This window comes from Ictalurus punctatus, chromosome 2 (assembly GCF_001660625.3).
Source record: "Ictalurus punctatus breed USDA103 chromosome 2, Coco_2.0, whole genome shotgun sequence".
Lineage (NCBI taxonomy): Eukaryota > Metazoa > Chordata > Actinopteri > Siluriformes > Ictaluridae > Ictalurus > Ictalurus punctatus.
This window is the reverse complement of record NC_030417.2, coordinates 26,114,242-26,133,189: the sequence shown is the minus strand read 5'-3', so window position 1 is coordinate 26,133,189 and position 18,948 is coordinate 26,114,242. Positions and strand designations below refer to the sequence as shown.

Genomic DNA, 18,948 nt, shown 5'->3' with positions numbered 1-18,948 from the left:
TATATTTAATGGACCTTAATATACTTCTATCTGGCCAAGAAGCTAGAGAACATACAGTTTGATTTTATCTGATTTGAACCACTTTTATAGACTGAAAAAATAAAAAATAAACAGTAGGTTTGTGTAAGTTTCTGGAAAATTAATCCATACATCCATTTTCCATACCAGGGTCGCATGGAACCTGGAACCTATCCCATGGGACACCCAGGAAGGGGTGCTGAGCCATCGCAAGACAATTGCACACTCACTATGAACATTTTGGAAATGCCAATTAGCCATCTACGTGTGTCTTTGGACAGGTGGAGGAAACAGGGGAACCCGGAGGAAACCTCTGAAACACAGGGAGAACATGCAAACACTTCACACAGGGTGGAGGCAGGAATTGGACCCCCAACCCTGGAAGTGTGAGGCCAATGTGCAGTGACACACTGGTTATCTGTTTTGGATTTGACTGAGAGATTGGAACATTAGACTTTTTTTTTTTTTTTTTACAAAAGTGGATAAATATGGATTGTATTAAAATACTGTAGGTTTCAACTTAAGATAACCGAATTTCACGAAATGCAAAAGCAGAATGTCTTGACTGAACTCAAGTAACACTGAAGGATAAATAAAAAAATTCGGACATTGGGCTTCTTTCCTGGTGGTGATCAGAATGGCCAAAATTACGTGTATTCCTGAATACAATGCAAAGCAATTTTTGTATTTGCCCTTTTTGCTTATTTTTTCTGTTTTAGCTCTCTGATAAAAAAAAAAACAAAAAAAAAACAAACCTAGTCAACAGATTCATCATCACTAACGCATTTCCCTAAAGATATGTTTTACAAATCTAAGGTGCAGTTTGTGTAGAATAGATCATGTATGTTTCAACCTAAAATGATCAAAATGTGCACAGGTCTATGTATACCCTGCACTGGTCAACCATGCATGTTAAGGGTTCACAAAAGTGTGCTGGTTTCCAGTGATCTGAACACACCTGCTGTGGTTCATCTCACCCTCCCTGATTCGTGCCTGACTCATCATGATGCTATACGCCTGCTTGGAGCTTCTGTACTTGTGGCTCACTTTCTGCTGCTGTGGATAGCCCCATACTTCCAAAACAAAATTTACAGCCAAGTCTCATCCTTTCTTCAGTGCATAATCTTACTCTGACTACAGTAGACTGAATAACTGTACACTAGTACAGAATACAGAATAACTGCTGCTGTATTCATAAAGACTATGATGCTCATACTGAACATCTTTCCAACACATTGGAATGTTTGACTTGATAGTAAATATTAAAGTTATATATATATTTTATAAAAGCAATAATTTATAATCCACCTATCCTGCATTACTCGGAAGAGGATGGGTTCCTTTTTGAGTCTGGTTCCTTTCATTGTTTTTTCCTTGTCACATCTGGATTGTCATCTAAATCTACAGTGCCCCCCCCCCAAAACAAACAAACAACAAACAAACAAATCAACAAAAAACTATTGGAACAGCAAGGCCAATTAAAGACATTTGGGTTTGAGATCAAAAGATGGATATGAGATGAGAGTTTAGGATTACAGCTTTCATTTCCTGGTATTTAAATCTAGATGTGTTATAAAACTTAGAGCCTTTTTTATCAGATCACCCAATTTTTAGGTGATCAAAAGTGTAGGAACAGATAAGTAAATTAAAGTAAATAACACTTAATATTTGGTTGCATATCCCTTGATTGCAATAAGTGAATCAAGCCTGCGACTCACTGACATCACCAAACTGTTGGTTTCTTCTTTCGTGATGCTGTTCTAGGTTTTTATAGTGGCCTCTTTCAGTTGTTTGTTTTGGGGTGTTTCTCCCTCCAGTTTCCTCTTCAGGAGAAAATTGGGTTAAGGTCTGGTGATAAGGCCAGACTAAAACCTTCCAATGTTTTCCTCCTGATTAAGTCATTTGTTGAGTTGGCAGTGTGTTTTGGATCCTTGTCTTGCTGCATGATAAAGGGTTCCTGTAAACTTCTGAATTCATTCTGCTGCTACCATCATGAGTTCCATCATCAATAAAGATTAGTGAGCCTGTTCCAGAAGCAGGTATGCAAGCCCAAGCCATGACACTCCCTCCACCATATTTCACAGATGAGCTTGGATGTTTTGGCTTATGTGTATCATGTAATAGCTCAGTGGTTAAGATCAGTTGATCGGAAGTTTGTGAGTTCAAATCCCAGCACTGCCAAGCTGCCACTGTTGGGCCCTTGAGCAAGGCCCTTAACCCTCAGCTACTCAGTTGTATAAAAATTAGATAAATGTAAGTCACTCTGGATGAGGGTGTCTGCCAAATGCTGTTAATGTGAAGATCCTTTCTTTCGCCAAACTTTGGCCTTTCCTTCACTTTGTTAATGTTGAATTTAGGTTCCAGAAATTTTGTGACTCGTCTCTATATTTCTTCGTGAATTCCAATTTGGCTTTCCGATTCTTACTGCTGAGTGATTTGCATCTTGTGATATGGCCTCTATATTTCTGCTCTTGAAGTCTTCTTTGAATGGTGGATTGTGATACCTTCACTCCTGCCCTGCGGAGGTTGTTGGTGATGTCACTGACTGTTATTTTGGGGTTTTTCTTCACAGTTTTCATAATGTTTCTTTCATCAGATGTCGTTTTTTTCCTTGGCTGACCCATTCAGTGTCTGTTGCTCAGTATACCAGTGGTTTCTTTATTTTCCAGGACATTCTGAATTGTTGTATTGGCTTTGATTGATTTTTCCTCTTTTCTCCCATAGACAGCTCTCCGATCTTCATGTTGGCTTATCCCTTTTAACAACAAATGCAGTCTTCATAGGTGAAACTGAAGGCTTTACCCAAGAATAGATGGTCAGAGCTATGTATTGTTTAAACGATCACTCTAACAGGACACACTTCGGTAACAAGAAACACCGGTCAATCACATGTTCAAATATTTTTGACCACATACATTTGGGTGGTCTGATACAAAATGTGCTATGCTCTATGTTGTTTAACACTTCTACCTATAAATACCAGTAAATAAAAGCTGAAATTCTAAATTCTCTTATATATCTATGTAGATTCCTGTAAAGCTACAGGAATTGTGACCTTGTGGATTATTAAAAGTTCTAAATAATAAAACATAAATGAAAATTAAACACAATGCAAATGTGTTAACACCATACTATAAAATCTAGATCTAAGATACCTCCCTTCCTTTATCCATCAACTAACAGGGTCAGTAATTTGTTATTCTAAAATTATAGTCCACTTTTAATAACCTAAAGCCTGATTTGTGTTACCTATAATTAGTTAAAGTTGTGTAACTCAAATTAAGTTTGTTTTGTGCTGTGAAAACAACACTGATGCTTACTAGTATTGGAAATTTGATTCAATTGAGAACACTCTGCCACAAAGCATTTAAAGTTAATTTTCCAATGGACGTCAGTGCACAAACACAGCTAGATTATGCAGGGCTCCTCTTCCTGAACTGTATGATTAATGGACATAGCTGAATCAACACAGTGATTCATCATTGAACACGATGGAAAAGCTCAGGCATTCAGGGTGCTTGGAGATTTTTTTACATGAATACAGGCAGAGCCCTCTAGTGTGAAACATGTACACAGCACATTACACAAGTATTATTCTAAATTTAACTACACACAGATTGTTATACACATATAAAACTTAGACCAGCTAACCCTTAATCAGCCAAAATCGTACAAACATACACAAGCAAACAATGCCATTTTAATTAGACTTAAAAATCAACAATTTGAAAAGTGAAAAAGCGTATTTACTGTGTATTCATAAAAATACAACTTAATATGTACTTACAATACAAATGTGATGTATTGTCAATTTTATAATAGTAAAAACTGTTAATAAAATGTATATTGAAATGTATGGTTTGGTCAAGTGTCTTCTCATAAAATTTTATTCAATATACAGTGACATGAAACTGCAAAATGAATGGAATCAGCTTCTGTTTTTAAATTAATATATGCTTTCACATTAATGATAACTAATCATCAATTAGGCTAACTTTAATATTGGTGGCACTTGAGTCAATATCTACAAGTTTCAAATGTTGTAGCTGTATAACAAACCTGCAGCCCTTAGCTATGCTATATTGAAAACCAGAATAAAATAACAATAAATGTAATAAAAGTAAAACAAAACTTTGTTAAAGCCAAATTTGTGTAGTATTATGAATATTACTGCGCTTAATTGTTTATGATTTAGCCATTTTGATTTGCCCATCATCTTCTACTTGTTATTATTTTACAATTATTTGTGCAGTTTTAATGTATAGTACGATATATATTATATAGAATATAATAGTCGATGCAAGAATACCTGAACAGAAAAAAAAACCCCTCAGGGTCTGGAGGATCACTGCTGCTCAGTTTCACTACAAAAAAATTATATCTCAGTAAGTGAAACTATTTTGAACAAAATAAGTTATCTAATATTTCACATTATGAGATTATTATGTACCAAAAACAAAACCATTAAACCTGTCTATACTGTTTCTAGGAATGACATTTTGAAGCTTGAAATTCGGAACTATGTCTAGAAAAAGGATTAATCTTATATTTATTTAAAAACAAAAACAAAAATATTCATTAAAAAAAGAGAAATATTCATATTTACTTGTGAAGATATAATTTTTGGCAGTGTTCATATTTCTATAACTTATTCCAAAGCCTGTTCAAAACTGAATGAGATGTGTCATAATTTTGTTGTGTTCTGGCCCTCAAGAACGAACATAGGTGTAACAATACTTTTACGGGTCAAATCTTTTGTAAGTAGTAGGCCAACAATTTTATATCGAAGCCAAATGAAGTGCCAGGTAGATGAGATTGATGGTGGTGCAGGCGAAGCCAATGAGGTTGCTCAGGGTGGATATGCCGTGGAAGCGGTTAAAGCTGTTCCTGTGGGCCTTGTATTTTGGATCCTGCTCACGGAGTTTGATGTAGCGCTCCCTATTGGTGGAAAAGCCAATCTCTCCACCAAGGCCATGCTCCTGCTCAATCTCCATCATCACCAGCAAGTGCTCAATGACAGCTGGAGTGAACCACTGCGCGTTCAGCCCTGCCACGATCACGGCCACGAAGAACAGAGCCATCTGTCAAGGAAACAGAATCAGGTATTAGGACCAAATTATCTGGAGAGATAGAGAGCAAGCGAAAGATGGTGATGGGTGAGAAAGGAAGGAAGAAAGGAAAAAAGAAAGCTTTATTGCAGTTGTGCAAGCATTAATAAGGTGATAGCAGATCGAGGAAAAAAAATTAAGCACTACGGATAGCATTTTAATTTGTATTTAAGACAATTTAATTAGACCCATGAAACTGATCAGTTCAGATAAATGAAGACTTTTTAAAGACCCACAGACATCCTGAAAGAACCACAGCTGAGCTCACCTGTATAGTCTCATGCCAGTTCAACAGCTCTCTGGGATGGTACACAGCGTATATGGCCAGGCTGACTGTGTTACTGCCCAGCAGGCAATAGAAATACATGGGGAAGAGTTTGCTCTGAACTAAGCCAAACGTGTGCCGAGTGACCTTGGACAACAAAACATACCCTGAAAGAATCATACCAAACCACTGTGAATTATGTCTGCAGTATATTTTGGCCTTTGCAATATTCATATTGTAGGCTAGAAGGCAGCAGTTTCAGTAAATCACAGATTTTTTAAAATTGTATATAGTAATGTTAGACATTCCTGATAATCAAGGCAAGGCAAGTTTAACCATGTCACATCTTAATGTATTGCACAGCAAATCTAAATTTTTACCTGCAGCAATATAATCATAATATAGTTGTCCATATTATCTAGTCCTAGTATGTATGGACTTGTGTAGCTGCTAGTAACAGTGATGGAGGAGGAGGATGGCGTTACCTGCAATGAACGACACCCACAACTGCATGCCCCATGAGAACGCCATGAGCAACAGGTGAAGCACCTTCACCATGCCTGCTGGGTCTCCCTCAGTAGCCATTCTAAACTTCTGAAACACAGACATTACATATAATATTAATGAAAAGTCTTATTGAACACATACACCTAAAACGTTACTTACAGTATAGACTAGGGATGGCCGATATCTTATCGTTTGCAATATACCAGTAGAATTAGTCTTCCCGTGATAATAACGATAAAGCCTAGTTGATGACGTATTTCTGTGTGCGACGGTAAATGGTAAATGTAAATGGTAAATAGTGCACTTATATAGCGCTTTTATCCAAAGTGCTTTACACTGTCTCATTCACCCATTCACACACTCACACCAATGTGTAGCAGAGCTGCCATGCAAAGCGCTAACTTGCCATCGGGAGCAACTTGGGGTTCAGTCTTTTGCCCAAGGACACCTCGGCATGTGGAGTCATGCGGGCCGGGAATTGAACCACAAACCCTACAATTAGTGGACAACCCACTCTACCAACTGAGCCACAGTCGCCCTTATGGTACTGCGACCCGTTCACAGCTCACTTGCAGAGTGAAAACAAGTATGGCGGAAGGCATACGTGAAGCTGAGGAGGAGTTTATCGCTAAACGACGAGCTACCGCTACAATCTGGAACTGGTTTGGTTACAGAAAATATTACTTTTAGATCAATGTTTGTGTTTCTGAGGCTCTCAAGACTGTATGCAGCTGTCACTTGTAGCCAAAAACAGTTGTGAATGGTACAGTCTATTTATTTATTTTTTGTTCATGATTTCTGCACATTTGAGCTTGGAGAAATGCAATTTCGTTCTGCTGTGCACTCCTTGTTGTATGGTCTGAATGACAGAGTTCACTTTGTTTTATATCGTCACTGATATCGTTATCGCAATAAATACAAGAAAATATCATGATCCAGTTTTAAGTCCACATCACCCATTCCTAGTATAGACATTCACCACATCATGGACATCAGATGAATGAGTGCTGAGATCTTGTGTTGTTTTTTAAATAAATGTTGGTTGTGCTCAGTGGGAAACTGGGAATAACAATGCAGTTAAGTGTTTAGGGCTTAAAGAGCAACAAGTAGAAGATATGCTGCTAGTGTCACACCCTGCTGGATGCATGAAGGAAAGACCTTCTCCAATATGGTGTTTATCCGCAGGTAAATGATAGCCAAGTAATAATCAAGGAATAGCTACAGTAAGTCAGTATTTTGTATTGCACTATATGGTGAAGACGTATTTCTTCTCACATTTAGGGAAACAATGTAAAATTTACTGTAGGCAACTGTATATAAAAAGAAAAGAAATTTAAATCCTAAAGCAGAAAGTTTTCAAGTTGTTTTAAGACAAATAAATCAGTCATCATTCATTTTTACAGTGCTGCCTTAAAGTATTCACTTTTCTCGCTGCATTGCAACATCAAATTTAAATATATTAGAATAGGACTTTTTTGCTCATTGCTTCTTTTTTAACTGTATACACACATATTTCCTCAGAATTATTTAGGTATTTATTACTGATAAGTATTTACCCCCTTTCTTTTAGCAATCTACATTAAGAATTTTATTTCATTTTTAAGAGCTTGCACTGAATATGTTAAACAAGGTACACCTGTGTTAATTTTCAAATCCACTGTGTCCAATTGTATGCTTGTTCAAATAATATCTCTGACGTTACAGATCTCACAATTAAAATGGCAGCAGTCATGAAGACCAAGGAACTACCCATGAAGGTTATATATATATATATATATATATATATATATATATATATATATATATATATATATATATATATATATATATATATATATATATATATATATCCATACTGCTCTCAAGTCAGGGGGAGCCTGGAGCCTATCCCAGGGAACTCAGCACAAGGCAGGGGTCACCCTGGAGGGGGTCCCAACCCATCACAGGGAACAACTGCACACACATTCACACACTACAGACAACTTGGAAATGCCAATCAGCCTACAACGCATGTCTCTGAACTGGGGGAGGAAACTAGAGGCAATATTTGAACCCCCAACCCCAGAGATGCAAGGCAATCTAATTGTATTTCTTTAGAGACTCACGTCAAAAGGAGCAGAGAAAAAAAACAAAACAAACATGCTTTTATGATAAAATGTGATATTACAATACAGCAAAAAAAGAGAAATAAGCATTGGGGGTGAATACTTTCTGTAGGCACTCTATCTCTTGCAGTAAAAAACAATATTTGAAAATCTCTTTATCACTTGGCAAATACCACTATATGTAGTTTACATTTAAGACAAGATTGAAGAATTAACTAGTGTTGTGTAGATATGTGTGGGACTCATAACAAGCCATACTCCCTCTCCTCATGACGCCATGACCTCTGACGACAACTCACAAACTTTTTTTTAGGATACATACTGATGAAGGAATATTACAGACTCTGACATAATAATAATAAAAAGAATAATAATAATACCGTTTTAGGTTATGGCTTTGATACAAGTTTAAATTAATTTATGAAAAAGCTGGTGCACTGGTACTGTTTTTTTAAGCGGCTTTTGCTTAAAACGTCCATCAGAGGCAATCTTACAGTTAGGGGATTCGATTTATATTACCTTCTGGTTACATTTACAGCTAACAGAAAGTACATGTAGCCTACTCTATTTTCTGCTTTAATGTTTCTTTGTCAACATTTTGCCTTAACAGACAGGGTTGTGGTAAAGGACAAATCAAGGGACAGCGTACAGTACGCGTGACGCCAGATTGTTCTACTTTGTTCACGCAGGTCGCACATGCGCATTTAATTATTTTGCACTATTTTGTTGTTCCACAAGATGGCAGCAGTGACCCAGGGCTGTTGATTGTCAAAGTAGTCGAAGGAAAAAACGGAATAAACGGAAACGAGTGCAGGTTAGAAAGTACCCACATTTGTATAATTCTAGCCTTAACGTGTAATATAAGATATATAAAATATAAGGATTTGTATATGGGTGTTAATCGTGAGAGAGATTGCCTAAGCGTTGTTGTGACTCTTCTTCGTTTTCGTCTTTCACACCAGAAGACGTGTTTTACTGCTCTGTACTGACTCTTGTAGGCCAGGAGTAGTAGTGTAAGTTGTCGTAATGCGCATGCGTCGTCGCCTGTGTACGCGTACATGTCAAATGGAGTATACTTTGAAAGGCTATGCGGACGTCTTTGCGTATACGCGAACATACGCGTAAAAGCATGAAGTAACATGCTTCCAGTAAAGATAACGTGTTGTCACAGTTAAGACCTGACTGCCTGTCGACATGCATGTTACTACACTTCCCAGCGTATATACACAAACTGTTATGTAATCGTTATGTTTGTAACGTGAACGCTTAAAACCCTGAGTTGTGTCTAACCGCGGATCTCACCGTATTCATTGTTTCAAATGGACCAACTTCATGGTGTGTGGCTTCGCACAATTTTAAGCCATACAATGCCATCTACTCTCATACCGCTCGTTGCACATGTAAAAAAAAAAAACATACCCGTTTTGTTTCTTTAGACCCACGTTTCTATGTTCAGTGTTTTCAGCCTCCAATTTGGCAAACAACCGTTTCCGCGTTCTTTTTCGTTTAGACACGCCTCTAAATTCAGGACCGCCAATCAGACTCCTGTATTTAAATAGAGACGACTCATATTGTTCAACCATAGGTTAGAAGAACTGAAGCCTGTACTAAGCCCCGCCCTTAATTGTGACATCGGGGATATGCCAGGGTCCGTTCTTGTTTCGAGGATTATATTTCATACACTGTTCACTCCACAAAACAACAATGGCCACTTCAGCACATTATTATATAACACTGTCAGTCATCAGTTTTGCTCGAGAAGAGCATTGTGTTTAAAGGGCAGTTAACTTTTCAAAGGTTATAACATATTACTTCAAGTCTCAGTTGTCGGCAATATAAGTGTCAAGTATCACTTATTGTCAGGTGGCAGCTATCATATATCATTGGTGATTTAGACAGAGCAACTTAGATTTTATCTCACTTATACAATTGCAAATATGAGGGATAAGGGCCTTGTTCAAAGGCCCAGCAGTAGCTGGGATTTGGACTTCGACCTTCCGATCAGTAGTCCAATGTCTTAACCACTGAGCTACCACTGACCCACATGTCAGTTGACAGGTTTCAGTTATCAGTTGTCAGATGTAAGTTTTCAGGTATCAGATATCAGGTGTCAGTTATCAGTTGTCAGATATCAGATGTCAGTTGACAGGCATCAGTTATCAGATGTGAGTTGTCAGGTATTAGTATCAGGTCTCAGTTGTCAGATGTCAGGTTTCAGTTGTCAGCTATCAGTTGTCAGATATCAGTTGTCAGGTGTCAGTTATCAGATATCAGCTCTCAGTTGTCAGATGTCAGGTTTCAGTTGTCAGATATCAGCTATCAGTTGACAGGTATCAGTTATCAGATGTGAGTTGTCAGGTATCAGATATCAGGTCTCAGTTGTCAGCTATCAGTTGTCAGTTGTCAGTTGTCAGGTATCAGATATCAGATGTGAGTTGTCAGGTGTCAGTTGTCAGATATCAGTTGTTAGGTATCAGATATCAGATGTAAGTTGTCAGGTGTCAGTTGTCAGATATCAGTTGTTAGGTATCAGATATCAGATGTGAGTTGTCAGGTGTCAGTTGTCAGGTATCAGTTATCAGATATGAGTTGTCAGGTGTCAGTTGTCAGATAACAGTTGCTAAGTATCAGATGTGAGTTGTCAGGTATCAGTTATCAGATATGAGTTGTCAGGTGTCAGTTGTCAGATAACAGTTGCTAAGTATCAGATTTGAGTTGTCAGGTATCAGATATCAGATGTGAGTTGTCAGGTGTCAGTTGTCAGGTATCAGTTGTCCAGTATCAAGCGTCAGGCATCAGTGTCATTACCCAGTCTGAATCCCCTGCTTGTATCCAGTTTCTTCTTTTGGAAATGAATGTCATATCAAAATTATGATGTGCATCATCATATGTGTGTGGGCTGTTAGTGAAAGATATCACAGGAGAATCCTTCAGTCAGTTATCAGATCTGGATATGAGCTGATATGCACAGCTGGAAATTCACTGTGGGCAAGTTTTAAGATTAAAAAAAAAATTCTCTCATATTTTTATATAACTGCTCCAACTCATCTGACACAGTATTTGTTTATTAATTTATTTATTTCAAATTATCCACCCTGTGTCTAAAGTGTCCGTAGTGTATGAATGGGTGTGTGAGTGTGTAAGTGATTGTGCACTGCGATGGACTGGCACCCTGTCCAGGGTGTACCCCGCCTTGTGCCCGATGCTCCCTGGGATTGGCTCCAGGTTCCCCCTGAAGAAGGAGTAAGCGGTAGAAGATGGATGGATGGACGAAATTATCCACCCAAAAGAGATCCAAAACTAACGGAGGCCTTGAAGCCCTTAACTTCCAACAATGCTCAAAGACTTTCAACAATAATCAAATGAATATAGCCCAGTCAGATAGACGAGCTATGGACAGACGCGGAACAAAGAAATCAGAACCTCAGATCCGCCATTCATCAGCCAGTAATCAAATATCACCCATGTTTCAACTATTGCAGCAAATCTGACAGCTTGGTGGAAATTTTACCAAAAAAATACTTCTCCCATTATTCTCCACATAGGTAGAAAAAAGGCATTACACAGTGTAAATAATCTGTCAAGTCACGTGATGAACGAACGACTGGAACCCGAAGACTTGAGAGGTAAACTAATTATTTCTGTTTCCGGGGAACAGACGTGACAAATGTGACGTGACAAAAGAACGACTTGGATCAGGAGGTGAGGTGAACTAATAGACTGCATCGCCTGAAGACCTAATGCTAAATTATTTATTAATAATTTTTTTTCTCATAATTCGGCCTTGGATGCATTAGCCTATAGTTTATTTTATAGTTTATTAAGTACTAGACGTGATGGGGAATTTAACATGTAACATTTTAATTATATTCCGCTGAAATGAACGAAATGACTCGAAAAAAGATTCGTTCATTTTGCTGAACGAGATTCAAAGATCCCAATTAGTAATAATGATCCAAACTTCCCATCACTAATGGCCAATGCCAACTGCATCCAGACTTAGAAAAAGTATTAAGAAAGTACTTGAATCTTGTAGCTTAATTCAATTCAATTTTATTTGTATAGCACTTTTAACAATAGACATTGTCTCATAGCAGCTTTACATAAACATATAAACACATGATACAGATTTTAAGTCTGTAAATTTATCCCTATTGAGCAAGCCGTTGGCGACGATGGCAAGGAAAAACTCCCTAAGATGATATGAAGAAGAAACCTTGAGAGGAACCAGACTCAGAAGGGAACCTATCCTTGTTTGGGTAACAATGAATAGTGTGAAAGTAAAAGAAAGTTCATTATGGTTTTAATGTGAAGTCTGTTTGTTGAACTAGTCCACTGTTCACTAAAGGAGACTTGAGTGCAAAACTGCATGTGGTAATTGCAGTCCTAACGCCATAGCAGCAACCATAGTCCCAGCAACCACAGCAAGAATGTCCAAGTGGAATTGAGGTCCAAAACCATTTCCATGATACTTCAAGCGGTACTATCCTCAGCAATCTCCAGGCTGCACTGCTTGGAGTCATCCTCAGTGGGCAGAATGTAGCCTCCAGTTGATGAGAGGTCCATCCAGAGGTAGGGCATCAGGATGGATCTGGCAGGTCCGGAGAGCAGAAAGCATCAGGATCACTTGCATCTCCATAAAATCATGTGTGGCTTGACAACATAGTACAACATTTGTTACAACATTTCAACAAATAAATTTTAGTTCCAAGGTCAGGAATACAAAAAAAGCTCAAGGAACCAAGTATCTATTTGTCTAATACGCTTCATGTTTTGAATAGAGCCATTTTGGACGAAGCCTTTTGGCGGAGGTGGCGATGGACGCTAGATGGCGCTCTACAACACTGTAATTGTCTGCACATGCTTACAGAAGAAGTTCTCCGGACGTTTCTCTTGTGTTTATTCGCGGTGTACGTGCTCTTTGTACATTCAAAACCGGTAAGAAATTATAAGTTGTTTATTTGATTGTTAGACTGGAAGTCCAGTGGCACAGCACAAAAACTCATGTAGCCATAACTGATGTAAACGAAAAAATAAATGTGACTGCTTTGCTAACGAGCGTTAGCCGGGCCTTCTGTTTTCTGGTGTTTAAATGGGCTGTTTCTCTGTGTTATGTAGTTTAGCTTAGCCAGGTAGCTAACAAACAGCCAGTTAATGCCGATTAAAATTTATCCAATCAAACTAACCGACTAGTTTAATTGAAAATGTGCTTTTCTGTTTATTGTAAGTTGTGTTTAAATTATCCTTATCCTTAGTAGCCAATAGCAACCAGCTTGTCTTGTAACTAAGTAGCTACACAGCTGCTACAACTTAACTCCAGCTCTTTGATTGTACAATCGTGTAATCAAACACAGGCTTTGAGTTAATAAATGGGAGTAAATAACTTGCTTAACTGCATAGTAACTACATATGCTCAAGATTCGTCGCAGTTGTCAGACCAAAAGTATTTTATGATCCACCATCATGCAGTGTCACCAGTGTTTCCATCTCCCCCAAGTCTTATAACTTCATTTTAAATGATATTCATAATGAAGGCTTACTCCAAATGGGAGCGAGTTTACCCTGAAATTGAGGTGAATGGTTTAAAAAAAAAACAAAAAAAAAAACAACAACTCAAATATATCGTAAACATTTGACGTTATATTTCTTTAGTCCAGCACTGGCTGTGTTTACACGCAGTCTAAACGCAAATTACGTGTAATCCGGTCCAGTGTGTTGCGCGTGCGTTAAGCGAGGTGTTGTTTAAAGGTTACCATGACAACGTGGAGTCAGCACGTTAAGCTTTCTAATCTCGCTGTGTGTGTGTGTGTGTTTTTAATGACGTCTCAGAATTACATAATCCATGTATAATTCTATGAACATATGGCTGTTGATCTTTTCCTAATCTCTAACTGTCCAGCTGAGTCCATGTCCAGTGTAGCCTCCTTGGCTGACAGGAGTGGGCTGTTGTGTGTAGCCCATTTGCTTCAAGGCTCTATGTGATGTGTATTCCGACACACCACATTTCTAATCATCACAAAGCAGTGGTGACTTGGTGGTTAAGGCTCTGGGTTGCTGATCGGAAGGTTGGGGGTTCAAGCCCCAGCACTGCCAAGCTGCCACTGTTGGGCCCTTGAGCAACCCTCTCTGCTCCAGGGGCGCTGTACCATGGCTGACCCTGTGCTCTGACCCCAGCTTCCTCATATGTTGCGGAAAAGATTTTCACTGTGCATATATATATGTGATCAATAAAGACTCATTATCATCATCAAAGAGTAAGAGCAGTTTCAGTTACCGTAGGATTAGTTTAACCCGGGGTTATTTTTACAGGCGTTTTTTTTTATAGATGGTAAAAGACGCTGTAATCTTCACTGGCACAGGAATGCGTAGTCTGGAAAAATAACTGGCATAACCAGTTCGCATGGGATTAAAATCACAGAGAAGCTCTTGTAATTATTACATTACCCAATCTCCTCATATAAAGCGAGTCCCCTCCGAATAGCCCTTTTGTCGCACCATTCTGTGTAAACTCTAGAGACTGTTGTGTGTGTGTGAGAGAGAGAGAAAATCCCAGGAGATCAGCATTTTCTGAAATATTCACACCAGCCCATCTGCCACTAAGTACCACTGGATATGGTGGCAATGTCAGAACTTGTAACCACAATTAAATCGTTATATTGCACAAGACTAGTCTGCCTCATAACAATAAAACAAAACAACTTGTTGTTCATGAGGCATATGCTGCTAAAAGGTTTTCCGCTTATTAAAGACTGCTGAACTCATTTGTATGTCTTATGGTGTTTGTAATTCTGTTCACTCTTACTACACGGTATTCTTCCTTCCAGAGTAATCCGGTATCAAATGGGTCGCAGAAAGTCGAAGCGAAAGCCTCCTCCAAAGAAGAAAATGACTGGAAATTTGGACACGCAGTTTACCTGCCCCTTCTGTAACCACGAGAAATCCTGCGATGTTAAAATGTAAGGCTACAAACCAGCAGTCAACATCATCAACTGTTTTAACCCTCATAGCAGTGACATTAAAATAAAATTATAAGTTTTGGCATATTGTGTTTAAATGTGAGGTGAAGGAGTGGTGTAATGCAGTTCAAAGAAGTTATACTTGAAGTTCTTTTTAAAACCATATACCTTTATGAAAAAAAAAATGTCATGGTATATTTCCTCACTCATGGTAAGAAAGTACAAAAATGAAGCTTCAGTCTCAGTAAATGAATCTGCAAGCAGTGTGAATTGAAAAGCCAGCCCCGGGAGGATTGTTTTTCATCGTCTGGCGCTGAACTTTGGTTGATGTTAAATGCATTTGAAAGGGTTTTACTCAACATTTCCAGGTACTGGATGCTACATTCAGGAAAATGAGATAAACCTATAAAAAAAACACAACAGAATAAAAACCAAAAATGTAATTCAGAAACCATGGCTGCATATGCAGCAGTTTTGTAAGAGGTTATGTATTAAGATAAATACATCAGTTGCCTTTGTATTTTTTCTACAGTAGAGAAAACACACAGTTTGATTCGGTTTATCAGTGTATAGTCTAGCATTGGCCAGGTAGATGAGTACATAGATGTTTTTTGGCAGTGTGGGAATGCCGAGGCCACAGTACACGTACGTGTAAGCCACATCTAAGGCCAGACCACATTTGTTTGTTTTATGTTTAATTTGTTTTTATTTTTGTAAAATACGATTGTAACATGGCAATACCTTTTTTTTAAAGTAAGAAAGGATCAAAATTAGCTTAATGCAGTTTAAGATCTTGTTGTGGGTACATTTTTCATAAACTCTTCCAGTGTTTCTCTTTAAAATACTCGATGCACCCCCCCCCCCCCCCCCCCCCCTTTTAAATTTTTTTTTATTAGGGAACGAAGTCGAAACACGGGAATAATATCTTGCACTGTGTGCTTGGAGGAGTTCCAGACTCCTATTACCTGTATCCTTTTAACCAACTTTAAATCATGTTCCTTGTGATGCATGTTTTGAGCCTATGTGCTTCGTAAAGTGACATATTTGTCATTAGAGTATCAAATGTTTATTTTGTAAGTCGGTGTTAAAAAAAAAAACCCTGATGTGCACATACAGTGCATTATGCGTAATCGCATGGTCCTGCAGCCAATAAGATACTGTATGAAGCACACACATCTTGTCAGAACCATTTAAGAAAACCACGCATCAGTTGTAGCATTTACAAGCCCAATTCCAAAAAAGTTGGGAATGCCGTGTAAAATATAAATAAACACAGAATGCAATGATTTGCAAATTTCATAAAGCCATATGTTATTCACAATAGAACATAGTAAGCATATCAAACGTTTAAACTGAGTAAATGTACCATTTTAAGGAAAAAATAAGGTAATTTTGAATTCGATGGCCGCAAAATATCTAAGTTATATAACTTAGACTCATTATATAATCTAATATATAAGTTGGGACGGAGCAACAAAATGCTGGAAAAGTAAGTGTTACTAAAAAGAAACAGCTGGAGGAACATTTTGCAATTAATTAGGTAAATTAGCAACAGGTCAGTAACATGATTGGGGATAAAAAGAGTATCATAGAGAGGCAGAGTCTCTCAGACGTAAAGATGGGATGGAATCTGGATGGAATCATGTTGCTCTAAAACCTGTATATACCTTTCAGCATTGATGGTGTCTTTCCAGATGTGCAAGCTGCCCATTCCATTGGAACTAATGCACCCCCATACCATCAGAGATGCAGGCTTTTGAACTGATCACTGATAAAAAGCCGGATGGCCCCTCTCCTCTTTAGTCCTCTTTATTTTAGAGAATGTGGCATCCATGGTTTCCAAAAAGAATTTCAAATTTCGATTTGTCTGACCTCAGAACAGTTTTCCACTTCGCCTCAGTCCATTGGCCCAGAGAAGATGGCGGTGTTTCTGGATCATGTTCACATATGGCTTCTTTTTTGCATGATAGAGCTTTAACCAGCATTTGTGGATGGCACAGCGAACTGTGTTCACAGTCATTGAGTTCTGGAGGTGTTTCTGAGCCCATGCAGTAATTTCCATTACAGAATCTTGTCTGTTTTTAATGCAGTGCCCCCCTGAGGGCCCGAAGATCACGGGCAGGCAATATTGATTTTCACCCCTGTCCCTTGCACACAGAGATTTATCCGGATCCTCTGAATCTTTTGATGATATTATGTACTGTAGATAATGAGATATTCCTAGTCTTCATAATTTATACATTGAGAAACATTATTCTGAAATTGTCCCACAAATTGTAGACGCAGGTTTTCACAGATTGGTGAATCTCTGCACATCTTTACTTCTGAAAGACTTTCTCTCTCTAAGATACTCTTTTTATACCCAATCATGTTTCTGACCTGTTGCCAATTAACCTCCAGATGTTTCTTTTTAGTAACACTTACTGTTCCAGCGTTTTGTTGCCCCGTCCCAACTTTTTATTTATTTATTTTATAGACATGTTGCGGCCACCAAATTCAAAATGACTTTATTTTTGTCTTAAAATGGTACATTTCCTCAGTTTAAATATTTGATATGTTTTCTCTATTTATGAGATTTGCAAATCATTGCATTCTGTTTTTATTTCCATTTCACACATCGTCCCAACTTTTTTGGAATTGGGGTTGTAGACAGGAGCTCAAGTGTCATTCTTCTTTAACCTCTCTAACCTCAGATCTCTCAGAGCCCGTGGACGTCTACAGTGATTGGATCGATGCCTGCGAAGCAGCCAATCAGTAGCTCATCTCATAGGGTCAGAGGTCAAAGAAGTCTGTACGGCCCTACAAGACTACGAGGTGTATTTTTCTATCATGAAATGTATCCTGTAACATCCGATTTGTCTCTTGATTTAAAAGAGTCATTGTGAGTCACGCGTAATCATGTTCCCTTTTGTTAGTTTTACACAATGTGAAGACACAAAGGAAATTGGGCGAATTTGAAAGCTGGTGCATTTGATAATACCCACATGATTAGACCCACATTTTTTCTTTTGAGAATTTGTGAACTTTTTTTTTAGTTGGCGTTTAGGTTTTTATATGTCTAATGATTGGTCCAGTACATGTCAATAAAAATGTGTTAGGAAGTTTGTGATGAAACGAGAGTCACTGTGCAGTTATTTCTACACATACATGATATTTTAATAAAGTCTGTTTTATGTGTCACTGCTCTTTATGGAACTCTGACCACTAATGTTGAAAGGTAGATTGCATTTGAAATATTTAAAGCTACTGTTTTTTTATTTTAATACACCCTCTTGGTGTTGTGTTCTGTGGTGGTGGGATGGGGTATTCCCTTTCAGTAACCTACTGACATGTTTGTCAGCGGTGGGAGGAAACCAGGGACGCTGGAAGGATGCAGGAAGAACGCAGGACAGTAATCTGAGCTCAGGATTGAAATAGGGACCCTGGAGCTGTGAGGCAGCAATGTTTACCCACTGTGCCACCGCCCAGTAGAAAAAAAACTACTAATGTAGTCAATAATTTGAAAAATGGTTTAATAACTTGCAGATGCTGAGTCACTGAAGAAAATCACATGAGTAAACAGCATTAATCCGTTTAAGAGTTGATTTGAGAGATTCAGTAGTTCAACATCAATTAAGCAGTTAATATCCACTTTTCATTGCACTGGAGTTGGTTGATCATATTTTCTTACAGAACTACGACACAGAAACGTGTGGCTGCATTTCATAGTAATTTTATTGCAAAGCCTTGGCATAAACAAACTTTCTGGAATTAATAGGTTGCTGTGGTAGCTAGGCAACACAAATGGAAGTATGTTAAAAAAAAAATCTACATAAATATAGTTTAGGTATGCCAGGATTGTTCAAATCCCATCACCAAGCTACTGTACTGTAAGCTTCTTCCTATCAGACTGAAATACGCCCACAAGATGGCACTGATGAAACACTGGAAGGAACACAAATGGCCACGTGCTGCATGAGAGAAGTATTCTGGAAATGCATTTCCTTATG

The 18,948-nt window shown here is 38.2% G+C and overlaps 2 protein-coding genes across 3 annotated transcripts; one reads left to right on the top strand and one right to left on the bottom strand.

Moving 5' to 3' along the window:
* Positions 1-3,698: 3,698 nt before the first annotated feature.
* On the bottom strand, positions 3,699-9,540 carry tmem205 (transmembrane protein 205). Of its 2 annotated transcripts, none has more exons than XM_017492129.3 (4): positions 9,423-9,540; positions 5,877-5,985; positions 5,395-5,558; positions 3,699-5,099 (listed from the first exon to the last, which is right to left on the bottom strand). In XM_017492129.3, exons 2-4 carry the CDS (start codon positions 5,974-5,976, stop codon positions 4,797-4,799), a joined length of 567 nt encoding a protein of 188 aa, XP_017347618.1. In that variant the 5' UTR covers positions 5,977-5,985; positions 9,423-9,540; the 3' UTR covers positions 3,699-4,796. The 2 variants fall into 2 exon arrangements, with proteins under 2 accessions (XP_017347618.1, XP_017347609.1); XM_017492120.3 differs by having other exon boundaries at positions 9,306-9,454.
* Positions 9,541-12,784: 3,244 nt separating this feature from the next.
* elof1 (elongation factor 1) lies at positions 12,785-18,073 on the top strand. The gene is made up of 4 exons (XM_017492148.2): positions 12,785-12,941; positions 14,828-14,959; positions 15,856-15,926; positions 17,653-18,073. The coding sequence occupies exons 1-4, from the start codon at positions 12,832-12,834 to the stop codon at positions 17,715-17,717; spliced, it is 378 nt and encodes a 125-aa protein (XP_017347637.1). The 5' UTR covers positions 12,785-12,831; the 3' UTR covers positions 17,718-18,073.
* Positions 18,074-18,948: the final 875 nt, after the last annotated feature.